Source organism: Gymnoscopelus braueri (assembly GCF_963280865.1).
Source record: "Gymnoscopelus braueri genome assembly, chromosome: 5".
NCBI classification, from domain to species: Eukaryota; Metazoa; Chordata; class Actinopteri; order Myctophiformes; family Myctophidae; genus Gymnoscopelus; species Gymnoscopelus braueri.
Genome location: NC_137606.1, coordinates 40,315,181 through 40,341,813, shown reverse-complemented (window position 1 = coordinate 40,341,813; position 26,633 = coordinate 40,315,181). Strand labels below are relative to the sequence as shown.

Here is a 26,633-nt window from a genome sequence, read left to right as displayed (position 1 = left end):
CCATATTTTGCATCAGTAGCGGACAACTCTTGTCACGCATATGACCTCGCCCCGGAAGGGAAAACAGCCCGTCCCTCCCGTTTGTCGCCGTTAGCAATAGCACGCTAGCGTAAATCGCTAACCGTTAACATGGGGTTTCCAATAGATGCTAACCAGTAACTGAAATCAATCCAAGAGATCGTAGAGAGTTAGCCAAAAAATCAGAGAGATCACCGATAGTTAGCCAAAATAGCTAATAGTTAGCTAATAATTTTGCACTTACTATCTCTTTGCAGTCAATCACGGTAATGTCAGTGCTTCATTACTTGGCGACCAGAGTTGCATTAATATTTCTGTATTTTTCGTGTCATGTACAATACATCCCAAAGGCAAAACTATTAACCACGTTATCATGTTATGACTTGATTTATAAACAACATGGGGGATAAGTTCCGCTAACCACCACACTGGATGCCTTACGGCACTTTGCTGCCTCCCACAGGTCCGGAGTTGATATCAAACTGTGCATGCGTTGAGTCCAGGTTGTGTTATTAGCACACATAGCTTAGCTCAAACAGCTTCTCATGGCTGTGGGAGAGGGCGCACATCCCCGTTCCGGGTAGCACAACGGAGCAGAGCGTCGGAACCCCCGCGCCAGCGAATGCTTCGCGGGGTCCGCGAAGCATTCGCTGGGGGTCCGACCTCGATATTGTAGGCTGCTAGATGTGAGGGCCGCGTAGCGGCCTGAACCTCTAGTACTATTCAAAACTGGTCAAATATTGGCCAAAATTGTCAAATAATATAAGAAGGAGGCAAACATTTTGAAAATAGCTGATCTACAAGCGTAGCTCTGCTATTTTCACTATATTCAAGAGTCAAACTAAATATAATGCCTTCAAATATGATTATTTGGGGTGTGTACTCTCAGAGTACAGACATGGAAGGAAGGGGTCCATTTGGAACCCCTCTAAAAGAACCCGCCCCTGAGGGGTCCCTGGACCCCACTTCATGAGAACCACTACCCTAGAAGCTTTTAAGTAGCCTACAGCCTGGGTGTCACTTGCCGAAAAGAACAGAGTAGGACTGACAGCTTGTAGATCGGTTGTTTTCAGCTACTAGGACGAGTATTACATGTGTGCATTCGTAATAGTAGACCTGCTTCATTTACAGTTGGGCCTATGATATCTTTTACACATAACACAGTGTGTTACTTACTAATAGCAGGCTACCCCCCCAAAATGCAAAATATGTGCATACAAAAAACTGAGCCTGGTCTGGTGGGTTACTAACAGCCCACTATGAAACATAGTGGGAAAATAGGATTGTTTATTTATTAACTAAGTTAACAGTTTTCGGTTGTGGGCCACTTTAAATTACCTACATGACCTAGTTAATTGGGCGGGCCTAATACTTTTTTAAATTTATTTTTATTAAAACGGGCCTGTTACTTGACAGTGAATGACGTGACTATGAGATGTAGGCCTGTGTGAAAGTAAGCATCCAGAAGAGAGTATAATGTGTTTATAGATTAATAACATCATGTAGGATGACTGACTGCTCCTCTACCTGTCCAACTGTTGCTGTATAGATTAATAACATCATGTAGGATGACTGTATGCTCCTCTCTCTGTCCAACTGTTGCTGTATAGATTAATAACATCATGTAGGATGACTGTATGCTCCTCTCTCTGTCCAACTGTTGCTGTATAGATTAATAACATCATGTAGGATGACTGTCTGCTCCTCTCTCTGTCCAACTGCTGCTGCTGTGATTTCTCTGAAGTTTTGGAACCAGAGCTCATGCGCAGTCCTGCAGTAGCACAGACGTGTCGGAGCATGCGCACTCACTGCCCCAAAGGACAGACCCTTTTGAGAGCTGCACTGATTTAGACAGCTTATGAAACATTGTCATAATCCTACATGAATAAAAACAATGACAAATATCTAATTGTCTAGATCAGGGATTCTCAAACTTTGTCATGTCCAGGACCCCCACATTCCAAATTAATGTATTTGACCCATCTGCCCGTGCCCCCCCCCCCCCCCCCACACCCAAATAGCCAATGATTATAGTGGTTAAACCATTTTTTATTCAATATTAACAAATTCCACGGGCCCCACTTTGAGAACCACAGCTCTAGATCATCTGTAAATCAGCATTAGCATTATTATTATTATTATATATCAAGGCATTTTTTGGTAGTCATTTTGTCAATCACATCCATGCTGTTTGCCTCCCCTCTCCATAGACTAGCACAGACGGAGGGACCGCTGGGGCCTTGGCCCCTCACCACGTCCGTGCACACTCATCCCCAGCCTCCCTTCAGCTGGGAGCCGTCTCCCCTGGCGGTGCACTGATGCCCCCGCCAGGTGCCTCCCCTCAGCACCTCCGCCAGTCCTCCTACGAGATTCCCGATGACATGCCCCTGCCCCCTGGGTGGGAGATGGCCAAGACTCCCTCTGGCCAGAGATACTTCCTCAAGTAAGTAGGCTATGCAAGTATGCATTCAAGTAGCTATGCAAGTATGCATTGCTGTCAGCGACGTCCAGCGCCGCACGCTGCCTTTTCTTTCCGTCAGCTGCGAGAATAACTATTGCGTTGACAAAAGTTTCGTTGTAATAGGCTTGCCCAGATTTTTTTTGCTCTATATGATTTGCAAATGATCTCCATGAGCCAGTGTGCCTTTAAAAAGAGGCCATTGGGATACTTTAAATTGCAGGTTATTAGATTTTTGGGACCCGTTGCAAACAAGAGAACTCCTCTGTAGGAGTACTGCCGCTGCTCTATTTGGTGATCCTTTCCTTGAGCTCAGGTTTCAGTAGAAACAATGGACCACTGTAAGCTGCCCCAGACAGCACAGGACAGCCAGGTCTGCAAAACTCATCTGCTACGGAGTGGATCTCTTCCACATCAATGATCCATAGGCAAATGGTGGAGATAGAAGTTAATACCAGAGTCCTGAAAGGAGAAACCCCCTCACTGCATTGTATCTGTAACGTTTAGTGGTCAGTGTGAGAGTTTGATTTCTATTTATGCTGCTGTATTCCTTCAATGGGTTCTTTCACTGCAATTGAGTGATTATGTGCTTTGTTTTAGCGCAGAGGTGAGTTCAGCGCGAAAGTCCCTTTTCCTGTTATCGGCCGATACAAGCCATCGTCCACTTTCTGAAAAAACGCTGTCCTGACCAATGACAGGGTCTGAACAAACATGATAGCCCTCAAATTTACTGGGATAAAAAAGAAAGGGCCAGATGTTTAAATGTTTCACATCTGGAGAACATCTGGCCTGTTTTGGGGAGGCTCCTCTGAAATTGTAAAAAGGGATTGGGGGGTTAGGAGATCGACAGAGAAGGCTGTTCTCACAGACGTTCATAGGATCACTGCAGTTGTTTGGAAACTAATGGATCATGTGCAATGTTGGGCAGGACTAGACTGACATACGGTACTTTTTTTTGTAGAACGCAAACAAAAACATGTATGGATTGTTGCGGGGGATTCTTGTTTTAACTTCAAAACCCACACTTTGATTGAAACAAAAAGCAACTTTGGAAAAAAAAGTATTAGTTTTGCGTTATTGCACAATTCCATTATCATCTTGTCGCAGTCTTACATCATGTCACACACACACACACACACACACACACACACACACACACACACACACACACACACACACACACACACACACACACACACACACACACACACACACACACACAAAGGAGTCCCAAAATGTACCATAACTATCGTGTTGCTACACAGAGTGGATTAACTCGAGGCTCAGAATTGGCCTGCATTTGACTCGCTGTGTCACAGTTTGTCCCTGGAGCTCGGCTTCGCTTGTGTCCAGTGTGAGCCAGGGAAGGAGAAAAAAAGAGAAATAATTTCTCCATCTACCGCGGCAGATCAAAGTGCAGACACTTGATCTGAAATTAAAGGCGGCCTCCGTGGCCACACTGCTGGAAAAGACACTCCCCTATTTATAAACACACGGCTGCCTGACACAGACGTGTTGCAGGGAGGGAAGCGGAGTTCGTGTGTGAGCGTTAAAGAGCGTGTGTGTGTGTGTGTGTGTGTGTGTGTGTGTGTGTGTGTGTGTGTGTGTGTGTGTGTGTGTGTGTGTGTGTGTGTGTGTGTGTGTGTGTGTGTGTGTGTGTGTGTGTGTGTGTGTGTGTGTGTGTGTGTGTGTGTGTGTGTGTGTGTGTGCGCGCACAAGTGGTGGAGGGAGGGAGGGGGGCTTCACTAGCCAGTAGAGCAGGAGGAGTCAGATTTCAACCAGGTGACCGCTGTTGTCCTTTCACGCATCCATTAACCCTCAGCCAGGGTGAGAGTTGTGCACGGTGGGGATTTTACGTTTGTCTTTCCCCTTCTCCGTTTGTTTGTGAGTTCACCATGAGTCATTTGGAGGACTCTGATGCCTACAGTTTGGCTATGAATCGGGTCGGTGAGTCACAGCTCCGTGCCGTGGTTCCCTTTAAACCCAACATCCATTTTAGCATGAATGGAGCCACGGCACTGTGGTGGTTCCTTTCCTTTGTCAGCGGAGTTTAAATGGCAATCATGTGGAGATGACTGGAAGGGAGAGGGGGGGGAGTGTGTATTGGGGGGGTGGGTGAGAGAGACTCTGGCCCTCCCTTTGTCCCCGCAGAGAAAAGGTGATCTTTATTCAGTCCACAGGCCTGTTGAGACTCATGTGAGCCGTCCAAAAATAGACAAATGGCTGGGATGTAGTTTAAAGACGGAGGGGTTGAGAGAGGGCAAGGCTTCCTTTACAGTTGGGACAGCTTTTTTTTTTCTCTTACCACTGTGATTGTTCTTGTTCTGATGGCTCCAGAGGCTATTACATGTTCCAAGTCTTAATAGGTATCAATACAGTAATGTATTTTCTTGACATGGAGGCAGTGGTGGGCTATATGAGGCAACATTTGGGCCCCTGGTTCTTACCAGTGTCATTTCACTGGACTCATAAAAAAGTATTTAAAATAAATATAGCTGGGAACCCTATTTTGGGTTATATTATAGGTGAACATTTTGAAGAAATGTTGGGGGAAAATAAATGTTGTTTGAAATGGGTCTTAAGTCGTTAAACCACTTAAAACCCTACTTCATTGACAGGAGTCTCTCAGTGGTCTATACTAGGCCCCCTCCCCTTTCCCGTCAACAAATCTCTTCTACAAAATCTGTTCTTCGAAGAGATTTGGGGGAGTCTACAGTACACCAAATCTCTTCGCAGAAAATACTGCTCTAAACACTCTCAATGCGACACATTGATCTGTAATTCTTCGCCGAATGTTTGACCCCCCCCCCCAAAAAAAAATGGGGACACAAGGGTTCATGTGGTTAAGTAAGGGGAAGATTGGGGAGAATGTCAACAAAGTCTGTTGACCTTTCCTCCTCTTTTCTTCCTGCAGTTTGCTGTGGTCTTTGATTTATAGCAGCAGGGGCAGGAGGTTGGGTCACCTTGCTCAGTGCTAGGATGGGGGGCAGGGCTACTCTCCTCCAGGCCGGGGTCATAAACTAATGAAGGTTTTTCTTAAAGCCTGAGTTATACTTGGTCGCTCATCGTGCTGCACACCGAAAATAGCAGATCTACAAGCTCACAACGCGTCACGCTGTGACGCGTTGTGAGCTTATAGATCTGCTGTGTTTGGTGTTAAGCACGATAAACGACCAAGTATAACTCTGGTATAATTTAGACACACCAGTGGTATGGAGGGGTAATCAGGGCTTCCGGGGGCTTATTAAATGCAGCTCTAAATTCGTTTTCTTTTCTTTTTTTTTTCTGCCGTGGGAAGTCAACCTGAACCTGGGGGGCCATTATCTGACCTAAAGACCAGGTGTAGCTTTTTGATGATGGGCACTTTACTACTTCCCCACATTTGGTATTTTTTTTGTGAGGATAATGATGATTCTGTTTGGCTATAAAATTGCTCATGTGAAATGTCTTGCGTTTCACAATGTTGTTTTCTCCCGTAGTCGCCTGTTTCACATTACTAGTCGCACTAAATTTTCCTAAAGCGACAGCGAGACCACTAGATAATTAACTTACCCTCTTTGGTAGAGTTGCACTGATGCGTCATGCAAATATTCCGTGTCTGCCGACAAATGTGAATGTGCGGAATAAAGTCGGACGTATTATTTTGAGGCATCTTATTCTACACAATACAAGTTTTAAAGGGATTTGTTTTGTTTACACTGTGGCTAAAGTGGAAGTTGAGGGAGGCACACATGGCTCAGTAGGTATTAGCATTGTCCATGAATGATTATATTGGTGCATCCCTACTCTCATGGCAAACTCCCTCTGGGGATCAATAAAGGTTTTTCTTATCTTATTCACAGTGACAACATTTATTGATTACTTCCTCTTCTTTTCAGGGGCTTGGGTTGTGGTTTATGATGCTTTGCCCTGTTATTCTGTGCAATTATACTGTAAAGTCACATGGCCTCAGGTCACAATGAGTACTACACACGCGCACACACACACACACACACACACACACACACACACACACACACACACACACACACACACACACACACACACACACACACACACACATGCACGCACACACATAAACTCATTTTTTCCTGTTCTTAAGAAGGGGTCTCTTTGACTTGTGCATGATTCAACAGATGTTCAGGAAGCAACGTACAGCAGACAGTCTCTAAACTAGCTATCAAAGCATTTACTGGTAGCCTGTGGACTTTTGGAGACTTGTAATGCAGTAGGATGTTTGTGTGGTGCTGATATGTGTGTTTGAGATTATGTTTGAATTTCCGGCACATGATCGCACAACTGAGCTGATTTAAGCTCATGTACCAACAAAGGCGACAAAGGTACCGCCATTGCATTCTAATCCACCTCTTGTCTTGTAAACTATCTATATATGGATCCACAAGTTTTAAATAGTCACGTCCTGAAGATTTCCATGCAATGAAGTTGACCCTCACTGATTAAATTTAAGTGGTCTGCCACCTGGCCTAGCTTTCTAGGCTTGCCACCATTTGCACTAACATTTGTGTGTGATATGGTTCAGTGCAGTGAACTGGAGTTGGGTTGTGTAATGAGAACACATCAATCTAACATGAGGCGGTATGCTAGTAGTTTGCTACCCATAGTGTCGAGTGTCAAGTCAACCGGTAAACATACAAACGTGATTTTACGTGACGCTATTTAAGGCTACTCACAAACTGTGAGTAGCCTCACAGACTCCCAGCTTCAGCCTGCCCCAAAGTTTGTAAAAGTTTTTGGTTTATTGACCACACACAGACAAGCCCCCTTCCTGTTGAACTGGGCCCTGTCAGCTCGGTACACAAATGGGACTGTGAGAAAGTCAGGCCAGTGTTTACCAAAGTCCTGATGTAACACCTCTGCTCCAGACATCAATGCCCCCACTGTCAACGGAGGGCATCTCCACAGAGATGCAGTATCTCTCTTCATTCAGGAAGGGGCTTTTCTCGAGTGGGGTTTAGAGTTCCCGAAAGTACTCAAAACTCACAGCACCGCACGGTCAACGGTTTTATTCAAATCAGAATTTGTTAGACTGCAGTTGTGATTTTGGTAGAGAAAGCTACTTTTATTTGAGTCAAGAATGGAATACATGGCCTGTATTTTTTATAAACACATGAACCCATATTGTTTTTAATGAATAATTTAGAGAAGCTCCATTAACCGAACATTAATTATCAATATTAAAAATGTGAGAAAATAGCTTGTCTTAGAAAGAAACATACTAGTAGGTGCAGAAATGTCAGGAACATGATTGAATATCCTGTGCTACACTGACAAGGAACTGACACTTGGTTCCTTTGCTGATATGGGGACCCCCTTCAAAGTAGAAACGTAAACCCACCACAGGGTCACAGAGGTTGGTCCAATAATCTCTCTTGATGATGTCCTGCTGATAGAGAGGCAGTGAGGCGTCCCAGGACCCCTGTCCAGTCCAAGTGGAGGTGGTTATCCTCATCTGGGAGACTCCCCCACAGGGCCAGAGCCCTTCTCTGCAGGGCAGCACCACCACAGCTATAGTTAAGGTTGATATGCTCAGCTGCCAAGTGTAAATCAGGCACTATTTTGGCTCAACTTTGCAATTGCTAGCTATAGTATATGAACTGCAATGTATGTGGATGCATTTTTTTTCCTTTTTTGCTTAATTGCGTTCTCTGTTCTACAAAAATAAGCCAGAAATGGGTTCTGAGGAATGCTATGCCTATGCCTATAATTTGCTCAATTAAAAATAAGAGAGTTCTCCAATATGCACCTTGAATTGTTAGCCTGTGATGAGATTCTGCACAACAGCGAAACACACCGTTTTTAACCATATGTATAGTAGTCATTGTTGTTTGTATGTTGTGCAGCCGTATGTCTTAGTTGCGGGCCTTAACCATCTTCCCACCATATTCTCTGGGTGGAGCCGCTGTGGCCTAGGGAGGGATCCCATTTTTAACATTTGACAACTCAGCTGTGTGGCTGCCTGCACTTTGGCCCTATTTACACCAGAGAGATGTGTGGCGTTTTCCTTTTTTTTTTTTTCAGGCCTTGGAGAAAAGCAAAATCTCACCGTAGCGCAAATGTGGGTAGTGTTTAGATTCAGATCTAAAGCTCAGCTCCTTTTGATAGTCAAAACTGGATTGAGATGTTCTCTATGCATGCATGGGAAATGTTCAATTTTCCATTTGTGCAAAACACCAAGGCCACTGTGTGGCAGAGAGTGTCACTGTGCACAAGTGTTTCCTCTGCATTAAAGATGTGCAACGATACTTAAAGGAGGAGTTCACCCAAAAAATGACTTATTTTCTATCAATTGCACACCCTATGAAGCCTTGAATCCATGGATTCTTTTTCGTTTTTGTCGCATTCCTAAGCTAATAATTTGATTCCCGTGTCCTACCGGCTAATGTATCCGGTAGGAGACACAAAGTAGATTATTTGTGTCTCCTACCGGAAATACACACAGTAATCAAATTATTGTTTTAGGAATGCCACAAAAACAAAAATAAATCCATGAAATCAAGGCTTCATGGGGTGTGTAATTGATAGAAAATAAGTTATGTTTTGGGTGAACTCCTCCTTTAATATACTTCTATATAACATTGCTGTCGGGTGGAAACCTTCGAAGTCCCAAACGTTCCTTTTCTATTATATTCAAAAACAATTTCAAATGGCATAAATAGCCTATAAAGCGCACACCGCCTCCCGACACTCTTTGTGTGACACGCTTGTATGATGAAGTAGTAGGGCATTCATTACCCAAAAAATATAAAACATTGAAATATGGAGATACAAGGTTACTGCCTGACTGCAAAGATAACTGTTATTGTGTGTTATAGATGATTATTACAGTGGATAGTTCTTAACATGCTTTGTCGCGCTTTTTGAGTGTTTTACAACAACAAAATAAAGCAACACAGACATCTTGCATGTGTTCAGCCCGGCACTGAAATGGTTTCCGTGCCAAATCGTTGAGCTGAAGTCAGGTTTTTAGCCCTCATGTGAAGAGGACCCAAGAGCCTGGCCAGCCACCCCCCAGCATGTGACATTATAAATAACACTGGCACAATAAACACCACCTTGATAATTGGGCCATCAGTCACAGAAGCCTGGGTGGACCAGGAGTACTCTGTGCTTTCCTGAACCCACAGGCAACCATGATGACAGCGTGAGTGAAAAAGAAGGACGAGCCAAGCCTCATCATGCTGTATGCTGATGGCTCACGACTCTAAATCTGGGGGACCCAGTCTAGACTTGGCTTTTCATTCTGCAAAACGATAATTGCATTCACCTGGTGTCCCAGTACCAAATGAGTCCCCAATTTGATAGCTAGAACTAGTATATTGTACTCGGGGTTGCCTGGCCTGGAGTGGCCTGGTGGTGGGCGGTGGGCGGCAGTGGCTCAGGGGTAGAGTGAACTGGAAACCGCAAGTTTCCCAGTTCGATCCCGGGCTGGGGTGCTCCCCAGAGTTAGTGTCGAAGTGTCCTTGAGCAAGACGCTGAACCCCTAATTGCTCCCGATGAGCAGGTTGGTGCCTTGCATGGTTTCCTCCGCCATCGGTGTATGAATGTGTGAATGTTTGAATGGGTGGATGGCACAATCAATGTAAAGCGCTTTGGATAAAAGCGCTATATAAATGCACCATTTACCATTTACCATTTACCCCACCCCATAGCGTAGGGTCTCCAGAAAGAGCAAAGGAATGGGATTTATTGTACAGGCTTTAAAGTGTTGAATGACCTTTTATTATACATCTCAGTCATACACTCTCAAATGATTGCTCCCAGTCCATATTATTACCATGACAGTGGTACATGGGGGTGGCATTGATGTTTTTGGCCAAATACTAGTTTCAAAGAGCATAAAAATAAAATCTGCTGTATTAGCCACTGGGAATAATAAATACACATACATGTTTATTTGGCAGCCATATGGATAATGTTTTGTGATGGGAAGTGCCCTGCTTCATACAGAGTTGAGAGGTCGCTCGTGTGAATGAATTATGCTATTAGTTTGAAAGCCTGGTAATAAATGACTGCCCACCTGTAATTTATTTACAGGTTTCTCGGTTACCCTGTCCAATACACAGTCTTAAAATACTGCAGCTTTGTGCGTGGTATCATACTGTAGGTTTTCAAATTATCATCTTCATTCTTCTGTTTTTAATACAAAGCGTTGTCAAACTTTGTTTAATTTGTTTCTCTGGGCTACAGTCGGGATGTTACATTGTGACCCCCCCCCCCTTTTTGACCCCCCCCCCCTTAAAAACAAGCACTGTTTTGCTCCCCTCTCCCGAAGGCATTCTATTATTTTTGTGGGTGCTGCTGCTGGCAATAGGGGGGGTTATTAATGTTTGACTGGCTCATGGTCTGCTGCTAATATTTCTGTTGTACATGCACAGCAAAATACATCTGTTAAATACATGAGCCCTGGCGTCCTGAGTGTGACACTGTAGTATGATGAAGTAGGGCATTAATTTACGGAAAACAAAACATGCGTTAAAATATGGAGATAAGAAGAGGTTTCTGCCTGACGGCAACGATATATTTATAGTTGCACTGTAGTTATCGTGCTTGGTGTGAATGTTCCTTTAAGCCAAAACGAACACTCTGTATTTTACCTTGAGCATGTATTGGCGTACCAGGGTGTGCAGGGCCTCTTTCTCTCATTTATGATACGCCCTCCCTTTTACTTTCCTTATCCCAGCCCTCTCTCTCTCTCAGCCCTCCCCTCCCCTCTATTATAAATGTCATAGTTTCCAGGGTGGGAAGGCGGCTACAGAGGGGAGGGGGGAGGGGGCTTGGTCGCTGAGAGTGTAAAAGTACCACAGCAACTTACGCAGCCAATGGAGTTCTGAGGGATTGCTTCCGTCCATGCCCTTTTCTTTTTTTCTCTCTCTCTTTTCTTTCGTGGTCGTCTCTCCCCTCCCCGCTTTGACCCTTCTCAAGGGGCCTCTCCGGTCTGAGCAGCTAGAGCTATTTTGCTTGGTTTGGGCGCGTGCGTGTGTGCGCGTGCATGTGTGTGTGTGAAGGCTGGGGTTGGGGGCTGGTGGGGGATTTGGCAGTTCCTTTGATCAGTAAAGCATAAACAAGAGGGGGCTTCAAAATGGGTCGCTTTGTGTGGGGGGTAGGAGTGCTGAGTCAGGCTCTCTCTCTGGGCTGGGATACAGAGCAGGCAGGCAGACAGACAGACAGGCTGGGATTACCGTAGAGAAACCCTGAATCTCACACTTCACTCCAGCTGCTCCTAAAATCAGGGCTGTAATGGGACTTTTGGATCAAATAAAGGCAGACATTTAAAGGATTGCAGGATTGGGATGAGATGTGCAGAGCATGTTAATTGTCTGGTACATGAAATTAAAGTACTAGCAAACTGCTTTGGTTTAGTAAAGAGGGGGTTCTTGGTCTGTTTGCGTTCTATTTACCACATGCATTGAAATAATCCAGTCATGTGTGAGAGTCATAATGATTAATTAATAGTATTGTCCCTTGTTATATGAATGAAAAAAAGATGGTTGACAAAGCGCTTTAGTCAAATTAAAAGGAAGATGTCTATAAAATTTAAATACAACAGTTTCAAGTAAGGGTTACAGTGCAGAGTTGCATAATCAACCGGCTTAAGTACGGCGGCCATTTGCATGAAAGTAGGAGGTGTGTGTATGTGTGTCTGTCTGTCTGTGTGTGGTGGTGGTAGTGGGGGGGGGGGGGTTAAAAAAAGAAAACAAGTGAATGGTGAGGTTTTAGGTCGTAGCTCAGTCTGTGCCTTTGTCCAGCAGGTGAAAGCTTTGTAAATGTGGCGCCAGATTGTTAAAGCCCCCCGACACTCTGCGGTGTCCGAGCAGCTTCCAGGAAAGTAGGGGGGACCCCCTGCGTGGAGGCCTCGCACTGACCCCTCCCACAATGGAGAGGGTCCCGATTCGGGAGAGGAGGTGCTTCCTGTATAAACCCTCCATCTTAATCAAGCAACAAGTGCCAACAGAACACTAATTATCAATGCCTTCGCAGAACGCGAGACAATGTGGCGGACCCCCCCCCCCCGCCCCTACCCCGCCCTGCCGTACACCCCCCCCCCCCTCCTCCAGTGAAGACAAGCCATAATAGATGGAGAAACAGTGTTTGGGTGTTACAATAGCTTGTTTTGCAACCAATCGTGGCCTTGTAGCAGGGTAACGGGTAGGGCTGTTTCTTTTACTTTTTTCTTTTTCGAATGGACTAAATCGATTACCCACTTCGCCCTGTATTAAAGGTTGTTGTACAATGGTGGCATACAAAAATGGCAAATAGTATCTTACTAATGTTATTCAAATGTTCATTTATTTCAACGTGATATTGAAAAGCTGTTGGCCCAAAGCCAGGTGCATTACAGGAACAAAAATTGGGAGTTATTGAATTCTGTGTATTTCAATGGAAATTCACTGTATCCAAACAGATTGGATTGACTTCCTTTTCTTATTCCGTGCAAGTCATCATTTAGTCATGGGTTAAATTGAGTTTATTGAAACTGCTCTGAGTCATCAGTTCCTGTAAGTTTCACTTTGATAAGACACCCCGATTTAACTAGCTAATCTCATTGCCTGCAGTTCCTGATGGTAATACACCATGCATGGCACCTTTTGAATCACAGAATCTCAATTATTGCACAGTTTATTTGCAGAATCCTTTCTTTTTATTGATTTGAGTAATTTGCCATGATCTTTTTATGGTACGCCCTTGGTCTCTTTTGTGGTGTTTATGTGAATGCTTTCACATGACACCACACAACTTTGTATTCTTATCAGCGGACATAAACAGAGGCTTGACCTTCATCCTTTACCTGGGAAAAATTAATTGCGGTGCCAGATTGCTAATAATAATATTTTAAGCCTAAAGGCAATGCGTATGTTTTCTCAAACATCTTAAAGTGGTAAAAGGGCACCCCCAATGTCCACTGTAGGAATATGAAGCAGGTCGTTGGTGATAAAAAGCAGGTGATAAATGGCAGTAGCCAATTTGAATACTAGAATGTATGATGTATGTATGTATGTAGAAAGAAATTCGACTGGATAGGTAGCTTGCATAACTCCGAAAACAGAAAACACTCGTAAGTGTTTTTATGTGAAGAGGACCGCAATGGAAATGAGCCCTCAGGCTTTATTGGGCTTTTATCCTCAGTGATGCTATGACTGTATGCTATTTTGCTATATTTTTTTGTAATATCACCAAATAAAATCAATCAACCAACACAGAAACAAAATGATCAAAGTAGTTTGAGATAGAGAACCCAGTAAAAGAAGCTATTTTATTTTGACTCCGTAAAATCCTCAGTGTTATCCACTTAAACCCGTTGACCGGGGTCCTTCTAATGCACGTCACCTTCCTTTTTTCACTCTACACCAAAAATGTTGTGAGCTTGTAGATTGGCTATTTTCAGTGCACGACACTGTCGTACAACAGAGCATAAATTAGGCATTAGCCTCCCAGCGAACTTTAAGCTACATCACACAAGATATGTTTTCACAGAATGTTGGCCTATTACGACGCTAGGCTTCCGATGTGTAACTTGCACAAACAAGTTGTGTGACATCCTTTAACCGTCCTTATCTCCTTGCAGTCACCTGGATCAGTCCACCACCTGGCAGGACCCGCGTAAAGCTCTACTTCAGATGAACCAGGCTGCCCCTGCCAGTCCTGTGCCAGTCCAGCAACAGAACATCATGAACCCAGCCAGCGGTATGTACACTGCACTACAGCAGGGCTTCTCAAACACTGAAAACACCAGTACATGTCAAAACAAGTCCTTGGCGGTGTGGGCTTTGGATTGACACACGTCAAAACACGTTATTGGCAGTCAATGAGTTGATAAGAAGGCAAAATGTGCTTATTTGTCACGTCATAAGTGTTGTTTCCAGGATGTTGTCTACTATTAGTAGAACACCAATAAGTTACTCCTAGTTTTACCCACTGTTTTTGCCCAAGTCACAAGTTATGATGTTTGGAACTTAAGTCCAAGTAGAGTCAAAGTCTTAAAGGGACATTTCGCCGATTTTGCATCAAACCCCTATTTTTATGAAGTTTAGGACCCATAAACATGATCCTGGTGTGTTTTTTGTGTTTTATCTGTATTTTTAGATTTGTATCCATATCCTCAGATACTATGAGTCATTTGACTCATAGTCTCTTTATCTCACCTTATTTCCTGACTACATGACTGCAGGTGACTACAGGTGTAGTTCAATCAGCAGCAGTCAGTCAGTCAGCGGCAGTGCCCCAAAGCATTATGGTCATTGTAGTAATGCAGCAGTCCAGTCAAACCCCAGTCAAACACACAGACTTCTATATTTTTCTGGCCATAGGGTGCAAATTTCAAATGTTGCTACTGTTATCTACTACAAATATTATTAACATTGAGTGACTGTAAGTTCTTCCAGGGGTGAAATGCTCCTTTAAGACTGCAGTTCAGCTCATCCGCATAATGGAATATCCACAGCAGTTTGCCAGTGCCCAGCCAGTTACCATTGTTACTCCAAACAAACCCTACAGAAAGGCACAACTGTGCGCAAAGCTGTAGGCTAGACTAGGCCTGTGATAATTATGCTTTTAAAGTTGCAATGTTCATAGATTCAACTATTGCTGCTGGTAGGGCTGGGCAATTAACCAAAATGTATCAAAACCAATATTTAGAATTATATAGGTTAATCGAATAATCGATAAACAGGTTTTTCTTATATATCAAGGAACCAACGCAACTTAATTGGTTTGCCTAATTAACCACTTAACCCTGTATTATACTTTGTTGTACAATGGTGGCGTACATAAATCTACAAACTCACAATGCAACACATTGTGATGCATTGTGAGCTTGTAGATGAGCCATTTTCACTAGTTCTAATATATTTTGTCATTTAAAAAAAAAATCCCACTGTAATGAATGCCCAAAATAGGGATTGATTATTACATGATTATTTTATTAAGTTATCGGTTTATTGTTTTTAATCAATTTAATTTACTAGTTTGATTAACTGTTTGATTAACTGTTGCACCCCTAATTTCATGTAACATATAGATGCAGTCAGTCTAGTTGTTACATGCACACGGCGTCGCAGTGTGCATCATTCTGTCCAAGGGGCAGGAATTTGCCTTAGGAGGGGTGAGACTGAGGTAGAACGTGACTCGTCCTGTACGACATGTTTTGGAACTCCTTGACTGGCAGCTTGGTTTATAGTTTATATAGTACTGTATCTCTGTATTCTCCATGATACTGTCACTGTTCTGCTGGGCTCACTGTCAGTCGTTGCATTCATAAACCTCTGGAACATGAAAATTGATTTAGTCTAAGACTGTGTTTACCATGGACAATGCATAGTACACACCCATATATATTATGGGTTTTTATTTGTTTGTGTATCATCTAAATAATTGAACACAAACAATTCTAACTTTTCTATGAAATATGGCTGTTGTGGACAAATGTTATAAACTAAAAGTTGCAGATACAGTACAGTATGCTTTCATTTGGCGGAGAAATATGCATTCCATATGGTGCTGTGCTACATTTCTTGGAAGTCGTTTAACTTGACACTCTTTAGAGTGTTGAGTTATCACATAGATAACACTGAACATTATGAGAGAATAAGTGGCAGAATCTTTGCTTTAGCTGTCGCCTGACCTATAATTATTCAAGCCCATGTCCAAACACCTGCTCCTCTTCCTACGCAACCAATGAACGTCAACGCTCATCTCTCCCACAACCTAAACTTTTCACCTTTCCTCCTCCTTTAGGTCCTCTCCCTGAGGGCTGGGAGCAGGCCATTACCTCAGATGGGGAGATCTACTACATCAACCACAAGAACAAGACTACGTCCTGGCTGGACCCCAGACTCGACCCACGCTTTGGTGAGCTCATATGTCACTTATACCACTTGTTCTCAAACATTTTCATGTCGAGGCCCCCCCAGATTTATGTTGTTGCTGTCGGGTAGAAACCTTGTATGTCCATATTTCAACTTTCAACATGTGTGTTTTTCTTTTTCTTTCCATAAAATAATGTCCCACTTCATCACACAACAGTCATGCAACAAGTTTAAAAAATAGCCGATGTACAAGATCACAACACGTCGCCATTTGTTGTGAGCTGTGTTGTGTTGTGATCGGTTGTTTTTACTATTTGTTTAACAATTGAAAAGAGCTTGTGACTAAATAATGACTACATTGGATCCATTGGAACACAGCTATGGTTTTGGACATACAAGGTTTCCACCCAACACCAAACACTGCTGTGTATCAGCAGTGAGAAGGCAAATGCATTCAGTGTGATTCATAGTTCATCTCACCCCAGTAGTACATTGTTTTGTAGTGACGAGTCGGGCCGTGGCGTCTTATAATCAGCGTTTAACACAACCCCAGGACCCTGCTGCTACTAGGTGCCGGAGGAATACAAAAAAAGCACCTAACCTTTTGTTTGCCATTTTGGTGTTTCAGCAACAGCTGAGTCGCTCATTAACGCTCCACCACCTCCCCGGGCTAAGCTAGTATTTCACAGTTTAGTCTGTGTGGTGGGCACGGGTCAGGGGCTGAGTAACTAGTGACAGATTCAGGTACGAGTGAAACTGTAAAATAGAGATTTGGTGTGGTCACTCACCTGATGAGATATTAAGTTCTCTACCTCAATCCATCTCTAAACCTAAATATTAATGTTTTTATTTGGGGAGAAGGAGAGGTGTTGGACAGTAATGCATTTCTTTGGGTTGTTTTCTTTTGTTTTGTTTTTACTTTTGCTTTTTTCAAAGTAGATTGAAAGTCCATTTTTTTTTGTAAGTTCTCTCCAGCCATGGGAATGAGCTAATCCTTGTGTGGTGCCAGGGAGGCTCACACAGGGAGATGAAGGCTCCTTGCTTATGTCACTCTGACTCATTTACGCTTGAGGTGCCATCCCCTTCATTAGAGCCACCATTCCCCAGGGAAGCTAGCTCACCCTCGTTTGACAAAGGCAACATGTGTGAACACGCACCACAGCCTGTTATCTTCTTTAATTTTAGCAGTATTGTTACCTAGCTTATAGAGAGCAGTTTTTTTCCCTCCGTCTTCTTCTTCTTCTTCTTCTGCCCCCTTGCAAGTAAATGCGTGTCCCACTCCGAGACTGGGCAGGCGGGGAAGTGCAAAAACATGGAGTGGGTTAGAGGACTGGGGGCAGCTGGGAAGAGGAGGCAGCTCAGATGGGTTAAGCTCTTTGAAGATTTATAAGTCTTGAACACACAAGCCTGGTGGGCCCCTGAAAGAGAGCGGGAGAGAGGCAGAGAACTGTGTTAACTCATTAGGTGCCATATTGTCCAAGTTGACTACATTGTACATAGTTCTAAATCATTGCTGCACGTCATTATGTTATAGGTTAAGAAATGCAAATATCACTCGACTCTGCTACCGTCTCTACCTTCCTTAAGTACAACAGTCTCACAGGTGGGAGGACCGTCTTATGCTTGCTATTTCTTGAGTGGCTATTCACTTTTTAAAAGACAGTCTGTCTTCAGAAGTGATATCTACATCAAATGATTTCCTGTGCTGTGCATGGGAATTGGGCTGTGCCGGTTTAGAAAGCCTCCACACTACTGCCTGCTACGTGGGTCTCCAATCGTAAGCCAGCTGCTTTGATAATGGAGGCTAATTTGAGCTTTGAGAAGAGAAGCGGCGGAGCGCCTTTAACTGAGGGGTTGTTGCCGACTGGCTTTCCCCCGTGTGAGGCCCAGCGCAGGCAGGCAGGCCCGGCCCCATTCTGCTGCTGCTGCAGCCCCAGACAGACTTGAATTGCTGCCAGGCCTCTTTATACTGTGGTCCAACTCTTAATCTGTTCCAGACCTTTTCAGTCAAAGAACTCCAATGTGAGGGGAGGAGGGGAGGGAGCAGTGGTGGGGGCAGGGAGAGGCAAGGCAAAAGCAGGGGGGCATAGAGCAGTGGTTCTCAAACGTTTTCATGTCAAGGACCCCCAAATTGATATTTAGAAAATATTTAGTGCCAGGGGCCCCCATAAGAGAAGATGAATGTGTTGTTAAATATTTTCTAACTCATTTTAAAATTGTCCACATTTATTCAAGATTTTTCCAAATGTTTTGAAAATGGCAGATGGCATAGATAGTATAAAATAGGTTTTTAAGTGATCAAACTGTTCCACATTTTGCTGGGGACCCCCTAGAACCCCCTCGAGGACCTCTGGAGATCCCAGGACCCCACTTTGAGAACCACTGGCATAGAGGGATAAGCATGACCTAACCACCCCCCTTAAGATCCAAGGAGGTGGTGAGCAGCGAACAAGCCATGAGTGCACTGTGGCGAAGTTCAAGAGGGGGCTGACCTATGTGGGCATATTATACTGCAGCCCTTCTGTTGTTTTCCAGACATGCACCGAAGAAACCGCTGGGCACAAACACAATCGGCAGATATATTCACACGCACAACAAGAGACAGGGATTGGTGTTCTACGGGAAACCTTGATTTGTTTGTTTTTAAGCTCCCTTTTTTTCCTGACTTGCTGTAGCCCTTCGCCAGGAGAGAGAGTTGGCACCTTGTCGGCGAGTGCTCGATGATGATGTCACTCTTGTGAAGTGCTCATCTTTTCCAGCCAGCCAGCGGCATGGTAGTTTTTAATGGTCACAACGCGCCGAGCACTTTTCCACTGCGCTGCGGGGATGGCAAAGTCGTTATGAAACTCATTTATACTTAGACTTGTTTGAAAAGCTTTAATCTCACCGATAAAACTGCTGCAATTGCGTTGGACAAAAAGTCCAATGGATTCTGTTTTTGTTCAAGTGAAAAAGTCAAGTGAAACTTTATATGAATACCTCATTTCGTTCATAACGCAGCAAACTTGATATCAATAGACATATCTACCTGGAAATAAGAAATACGTTTGTTAGCAAACATTCTGATCTGGTCTGTTGCGTTCCTCTTTGCCTTTTTTTGTTTTCCCCCTTCTTCTCATCTCCTTGCCAAGTGAAGCCAGCTCTGCTCAGGTCAGCGTTAGACAGTTCTACCCAGACCTTGCCATGGCACAAGACGATAAAAGTGTTTGTATCACGTCCAGACTATTTCTCCACTTTCCTTATCTCCAGGATAGAAATGCAACACCCTGCTTTTTTTTGTTTTTTAAACGGGTTATAAACCGACAGCAGATAGGCTACTAAATATTTACCTAGGCTTCAAAGGTGCCATGCCCAATGTCACACATACATACAGCACCTCCCAGTGCTGGCGCTGGAGCTGCACCATTAATCACTAATCTAATCATAGTATTGATTCATGTAGGGCTGCAACTATCGATTTTTTTTATTACCGATTAATCTATCGATTTATCAAATAATCCAGAAGTGCTTGTTTTTGTGTTTAAAAAAACTAAAAATAAGTACAAGTGCTGTTCTGCCCTCACTATGCGTATAGCCACCCTTGCAGAGCTAGAGTTTGTGGCCAAATATATACAGTATCAATTTGGGAGTCTTTGACAGGAAAATGTTTGAGAACTAGTGATTTAGAGTAATTTGTAGAATCAGCCTCCGGTCTTAGTGGGTTAATTTATTTGGGTCGGACGTCTGTATGATGCGTTCAAATTATGAATTAACCATTGCGTTGCAGCCGATTACAGTAGACTATTTGACACTTCAAATGTGGACAAGTGACCTAACTTTGACGTGCTTCAGTGACTCTCGTGTCAATGGTGCTCGTGTCAATGGCGCTTTCTATCTGTCAGGGCCTTGAGAATGTACACATGTAACCAAATGGATCCGGGAGGGTCCATTTGATTACATTTGTACATCATCAGAGTTACTAGGGATTTTACTGTCTAGGTCTCACCGCGTACACAACACTGTAAAACCCAGAGTGTCAATTGACATGCAGGACTTTGCTGTGTACGCCTGCAGGGGTGATGGTCTGATAAGTTTCATTTCGGGGGAAGCGTGAAGATGACAAAAGGCAGACGGCATTAACTTTGTCCCTTTTATCTCCTGGGCGGACCACCTGTCACCACCTGTATTACTGGTGCCTTTTAGCCCCCCCCCCCCCGCCCCCCTGCCTGCCCAGTAGTGGAAAGTAATTAAGTACATGTACTCAAGTATTGTATTTAAGTACACTTTTGAAGTATCTTTTACTTTACTTGAGGTTTTGTGGCGTTTTTTATACTTCATACTTCATACTCCACTATATCTGAGAGGCATTGTAGTTTATACTCCTTTACAATTATTTGACAGCTTTAGTTACAAGTTTCTTTTTTAGATTTAGATTATTATCACAAAACGTACATTAACCACTTAAGCCCTATTTTGTACTTCAGCTATTCGAAAATAACTCCTACAATCTCACAACGCGTTGCATCGCAACACGTTGTGAACTTGTAGATCAGCTATTTTCGGGTCAGTTTCTGCTGTGATGCCTCAGGGGATGTGTGATTTGAAGAAGAAAAGATTGTCAATTTGAAAAATGATAGTACTTTGACTTTGGTACTGTAAGTATATCTTGATTCCAATGCTTTTGAACATGTACTCAAGTAACATTTTGAATACAGACCTTTTACTTGTACGAGTATTGTGGTATTGCTACTTTTTACTTGAGTAAAGAAATCTGAGTACTTCTTCCACCACTGCTACACGTCATCCCCCTGTCCTCTACTCAGCTCTGCGTGGTCCTACCTTCCACCTCCCTCTGTGCTATCACCATGACCCTGAACTGAACTTCTGCTTCTCTCTTATCCACAACGGGGTTATTATAGTAAAAAAATAACAAAAACAAAAATTGGGGGAAGAAAATACCCCCCACACATTTCAGTTAACTGAACTAAAAAACTAGAACAAACTGAAACTGTATGGTGTGTTAACAAAACTAACTGAAACTAACACAATCTGAGAAAATGGCCTTCGTGTCATTCTTTGTCAGTATCCAATATTCTTCTTTATAAATAGCAAAAGTTGGAGAAATTGATAAACATGAAGTCAAATAAAATAATAATAATTTTAAACTATAATAACCTGGATTCAGAAACTCTTCCTCATAAAGGTTGAATTCATCCAAGTAATTTTTTTTAAAAATTGGCCTTGACGTTTCAGTACGCAGAAACGCGAGTCATGTGCTTTGCACACCTTCTTTGTATCTACTGATATTGGATTAGTGCTTATGTAATGGTAATGTTATGTTAAATATATGTACCTTTTGTTTTTGCATCTGCCTTGTGTAAAATGTTTCTGTGAGTTTGCAAATTACAATCAATTAATGTTATTTAGGTTGATGCATGGTGTACTACTATATTTATTTGTTCACAGACACTGGGTATGAAATTTAGATGATAGGTTTGATTCCTCGATCTCCGACCTTGCACTGTCAGTGGCAGACGCAAACAAATGATCGCTGACATACAGTTACAGCTTAATTTATACTCTGTTGTACGCCGGTGGCGCACCCTGAAAAGAGCAGATCTACAAGCTCGCAACACATCGCTATGCATGTAACACCGGTGCACAACATGAATCAGGCTTTGAAGTGCAATGACACATTGCTATTCTGCAGGACATTTCTGACCCTCTGATGTAGGATTCTGTAAAGTGTCCGTCTCAACTTTGACGAACTGCCAACTGCCCCCCATGTGCTCTGCCTGGGCTGGGAACGGCTAATGGTGCCCTGATGGTGAGAGCAATCAGGGCCGACAAGGGCCCTGTATCTGACGGAGATAAGAGATGTAACGCACTGCTTCAGTTGATGTGAGGGGGACATGAGAAGAGACGTGTGTGTGTGTGTGTGTGTGTGTGTGTTGCTATACTTGTGAGGATCAAATGTCCCCACAAGTATGGTAGAATGTGAGAAATGGATATTGTGAGGACAATTTTCAATGAGTTGGGCTTACAGTCAAAAAAAGATTCAGGTTAGGATTAGAGGTTAGGTTTAGCCGGAGGTAGGAATTTATACTTTGTTGCGTGCCGTTGTCACTCACCAAAAATAGCCGTTAGGGTTGAAAATGACCATTTATAAAATTGTCGTCCTAAAATGTTGATGTTTTCGCAAGGATACTAATGCAAACGTGTGTGTGTGTGTGTGTGAGTGGGTGGGTGGCTGTGTGTTGTGGACAATCGGGGGGAGCCAGGGCAGGCAGGCAGGCAGGCAGGGCGGGCCTCCAGAGCTTCCCAGGGAGAGCCCTGAGCCCAGGGCCCATTCAGTAACACACAGATAGTGTAAACAGACAGTGATTGAATGGAGATGAGAGAGAACCGGGACGGGGGCAAGGGGGGGGGGGAGTGGTGGTTTAGGGGGCTATGGTGGAGGAGGGGCGACAGGGAGGGGGACACTGTAGACAGAAAAGCAGCACCACATGAAAATTGTGGCCCCGGCCCCGTCGATGGCTTTGTTTTCGCCGGCTGCCTCGGGCCGCATAAGTAAACAGCGCTCCTCATTGGTTCGACGACTGCAAATACCCGTGTGGGTTTGAGCTCCTTTAGCTTCTTCTCCTGCGCTGCTTACGGTGATAAAAAAACAAAACGGCTTGGCCTACTTTGCATTGATTGCCACAATTACGTGTTGTTTTTCACTGATCTTTATTAGACCCCACCCCCCCCCCCCCCCATCCACACACACACACGCCCCGCTGGGATACGGAATAACAAAAGATCTTTCAGGGAGTGATCAGGTATTCTGAACTCATGAATTTGTTTTGCAGTACTTGACTCAATAGCCCTTAATGTGCTCACCTTGGCTGAGCGAGTGCTTTGGAAAGTAAAGACAATAGCGAACGCAGTGTTTACATGGTAAATCCCTGTTGTTGTTGTTTGTCACCCACAGGGCGTAGGGACTAGGGAGTTCAAATTGATTCATTGCACTCGGCAGGGCTAAACGAAAGCACACGCGACGCAGAGACTGACTTTATACTGGTGTCTCGCACCGAAAATAGACGATCTACAAGCTCGCGGCACGTCGTGCTGCACTCCGCACTGAGCTTAGTCGGCTATTTTCAATGCACAACCAAGTATAACTCAGGCTTTTATGTGTGTGTGTTGATTAACGATGCATGCAAACAGAAAACGTCAGGTCAGGGCCGGTCAGTCAAATCTGCAGGGATAATCTGTTACTTGTTTTGAGGGAAACAAAAACCGCTCAATGAGGATCACTCATGACTGATGCAATGTGCCAAAAAAAAAAACTCCTAACAAAGCCTGTCTCAGTCAGCGAGTGGGAGGGAATCAGGTCTTACAGGAATTAATTGTTCTTCGAGACTTGGCGGAAACCCTCCATCGGGAGTTCCCTCGCCCCACGCAACCTGCTACACTGGCTCTGCTCTTTATGTGCTTCATGTCAGACTAAATGCTGCAGATGGAGCAGTCATGTCGACTGTGTCAGATACGCATCAGGATATTCTATATTGACTCCTGGCTACTGGATGATGCTCTTTATGAAATTTCCCTACAGGGACTAATCAAGTTTTGTCGTCAACTTTTTACATCAGAGCCTGACCAATATGCTTGTTGTTGTTGTTTCTTTAGGTAGATAGGAAAGATATAGCAATGTTGGATTGATATTTTGATTTGTAACCTTTTTTATATGCAACTATATTTTTGTGCCGACGTATTAAAAAGTGACATTCTTGACGGGTTGAAAAAAAACCTTGTAAACTGCTTTCACACTGCCACATAATGCAAAAAAACACTCATTGGAAACCTGTGTAACTGAAATTCATACATAACCACGCTATCCCAAACTATGTCTTATTTATTATATATATATATATATATATATATTATTTTTTATATTATATATATATATTTCTTCTCCACTACATCTCGGAGGCAAATATTGTAGGCCTACTTTTCCTACACTACAATCATTTGACAGCTTAAGTTACTTAAGCAATTATTACTACAAAACAAAGATTAACCACTTGAGCCCTATTATGTCATACTTCGGCTATTCAAAATAGCTGATCTACAAGCTCGGAATGCATTGTGATGCGACAAGCTTGTACGTCAGCTATTGTTATACTTTTATTTTGGTTCTGTAAGTATATTTTGATGCAAATATCCTTGTACTTTGTTTTTATATCTTCTCTTTCGGGTGGAAATGCCCAGAACTGTTACTTTTCAGGATTCAAATTCAAGCTTCGAGCTTGTTGATCTGCTACTTTTGATGCTTTTGTGTGACTCTGTTGTATGTTCAAGTAGGGCGTTCATTTACAAAGAAAACACAAAAAGTTAAAACATGGAGATAATATATCCAACTTAACCCATTAAGACCTGAGGCCGCGTAAAAAAAAATCTAAATCCTAACAATTCTTCAGGAAAAAAATATTTTAAAACAAAATTCACGATTTTTCAAAAATAGCAGATCTACAAGCTCATAGCGCGGCACTCGGTGCCGCGCTATGAGCTTGTATATCTGCTATTTTTGAATAGCCAAAGAAATCTAAAGTGACACAGATGCGTTCCAGGTCTTAATGGATTAAAAGAACCTGAGTACTTCTTCCTTCCACTGATCTTTTATCTCATCCTTATCTTCCCTCTCTTTTATCCTCTTCCTGCAGCCCTGAACCAGCAGAGGATCTCCCAGAGTGCCCCGGTGAAGCTGCATGGGGGGCCGCCACCCGCCCACAGTGCGGTCCTGGGGGGCAACAGCCAGATCAGGCTGCAGCAGATGGAGAAGGAACGGCTGAGACTGAAGCAACAGGAGCTGCTCCGCCAGAGACCCCAGGTCAGGAGCCACCAGACCTTTAGCAAATTGTGGATCTGCTACTCGGTGCCTCATAGCGCGGCACCGAGTGCCGCGCTATGAGCTTGTAGATCTGCTATTTTTGAAAATTCGTGAAAATGTGTGCAAATCTTTGAATATATATATTTTTAAAGCGAACATTTTTAACTCAAATCTTTGCTTCTGGGGGTCTCTGGAACAAAATATTTTGATGGGGGTCCGCGGCCAAATACATATAATATTGGGGGTCCTTGACATGAAAAAGATTGAGCACCACTGATATAGAAACATACGTTTTTCAGAATACTGTTGAGATTTAGGAGACATGTAGAATTGGCTTCAGGTCTCAATGGGTTAATACATATAGGTATCGACTAGAGCCAAGTCATTACGGACTATGCCTTTGCATGTCGTCGCTTTTCTGGGCGGAAACCTTGTAGGTCCAATACGGTTACTTTTCGGGAAATGGGGGGGGGGGGGGGGGTGTTCGATGGATCCAGTGTTCGATGGATCCAGTGTAGTTGTTATTTAGTCACAAGCTCTTGTTAATACTTTTCATTGGTTAATAAATATTTGCAAAACCCAAGGTTGTGGTCAAACAGTTACTGAGAAATGGGTCAGCTAGCGTTTTAGCCGGTATCTAACAAAAAACAGAAACTGGCTATAGCTGACCCATTTCTCAGTAACAGTTTTACCTCATTTGTTTCCATTAGCATTGCAACAAAATGCTATAAAGCTTCCAGAGGACATTTCTGAGTAACTTTGGGGCCGATTTTAAAACTGCTTTCAACTATTTGACCAGAACCGCAGGATTTGCGATATCAAGGCCAGAACTCAAAAACAACAACCCCCAAACTATCCATTCTAACCAGGATTTGTATGAGTGCTGGAAATCCTTGAATCTGCCGGAGTTTCAGCGTGTAATGAACCCAGACCATTTAGGAATACCACAATACGTCACAAGACCAATTATTTACTATATTAATTGTTAAAGCTAATAGTCTTTACAGACATGATATGCCATTACAGATAATATTCAGGGTTTGTACTGTTGGGGAAACCTTGAATAGTGTTGAATTTAATTGTTATTTTCATGGTCAGCAAGGTGTGAATTATGAATTCAGTTATTGTTGTCTTGTAAATGGTTAAATGTGCTGTATTAATGACGCTCAGTGCTCCTACTAGTTAGAGTGGGTAAATGCAGAGGACGAATTTCATATTTGTGCAAGTGTAACGTGACAAAAACACCCCAAAGGAGCGGGGACTTTATTATTATTATTATTATTGAAATTGCTGGAAAACCAGAATACACCTCAGGGGTGTGCAAATGTTTAACTTGAACGTCAACTTTCTGGAAGAAAAGAAAATCTGCTCTTGAACAAGGGCTTTTATTTTGTTAACCACTGCTCAGTGTCTTGGCTGCTCTTGACGAGGGCTTTTATTTTGTTAGGCCTTGCGCTGCAGTGAAACTTGCAGTGAGTCATAG

General features: G+C 43.2%; 1 protein-coding gene across 1 annotated transcript in view; it reads left to right on the top strand.

Annotated features, from left to right (window-relative positions):
* The window catches only part of yap1 (Yes1 associated transcriptional regulator), a 38,651-nt gene that overhangs the window by 1,454 nt on the left and 10,564 nt on the right, over positions 1–26,633 (top strand). The window contains exons 2-5 of the mRNA XM_080429046.1: positions 2,229–2,461; positions 14,061–14,179; positions 16,229–16,342; positions 24,984–25,150. Of these exons, the coding sequence (XP_080285172.1) occupies positions 2,229–2,461; positions 14,061–14,179; positions 16,229–16,342; positions 24,984–25,150 (633 nt within the window). The remainder of the gene's footprint in view (positions 1–2,228; positions 2,462–14,060; positions 14,180–16,228; positions 16,343–24,983; positions 25,151–26,633) is intronic.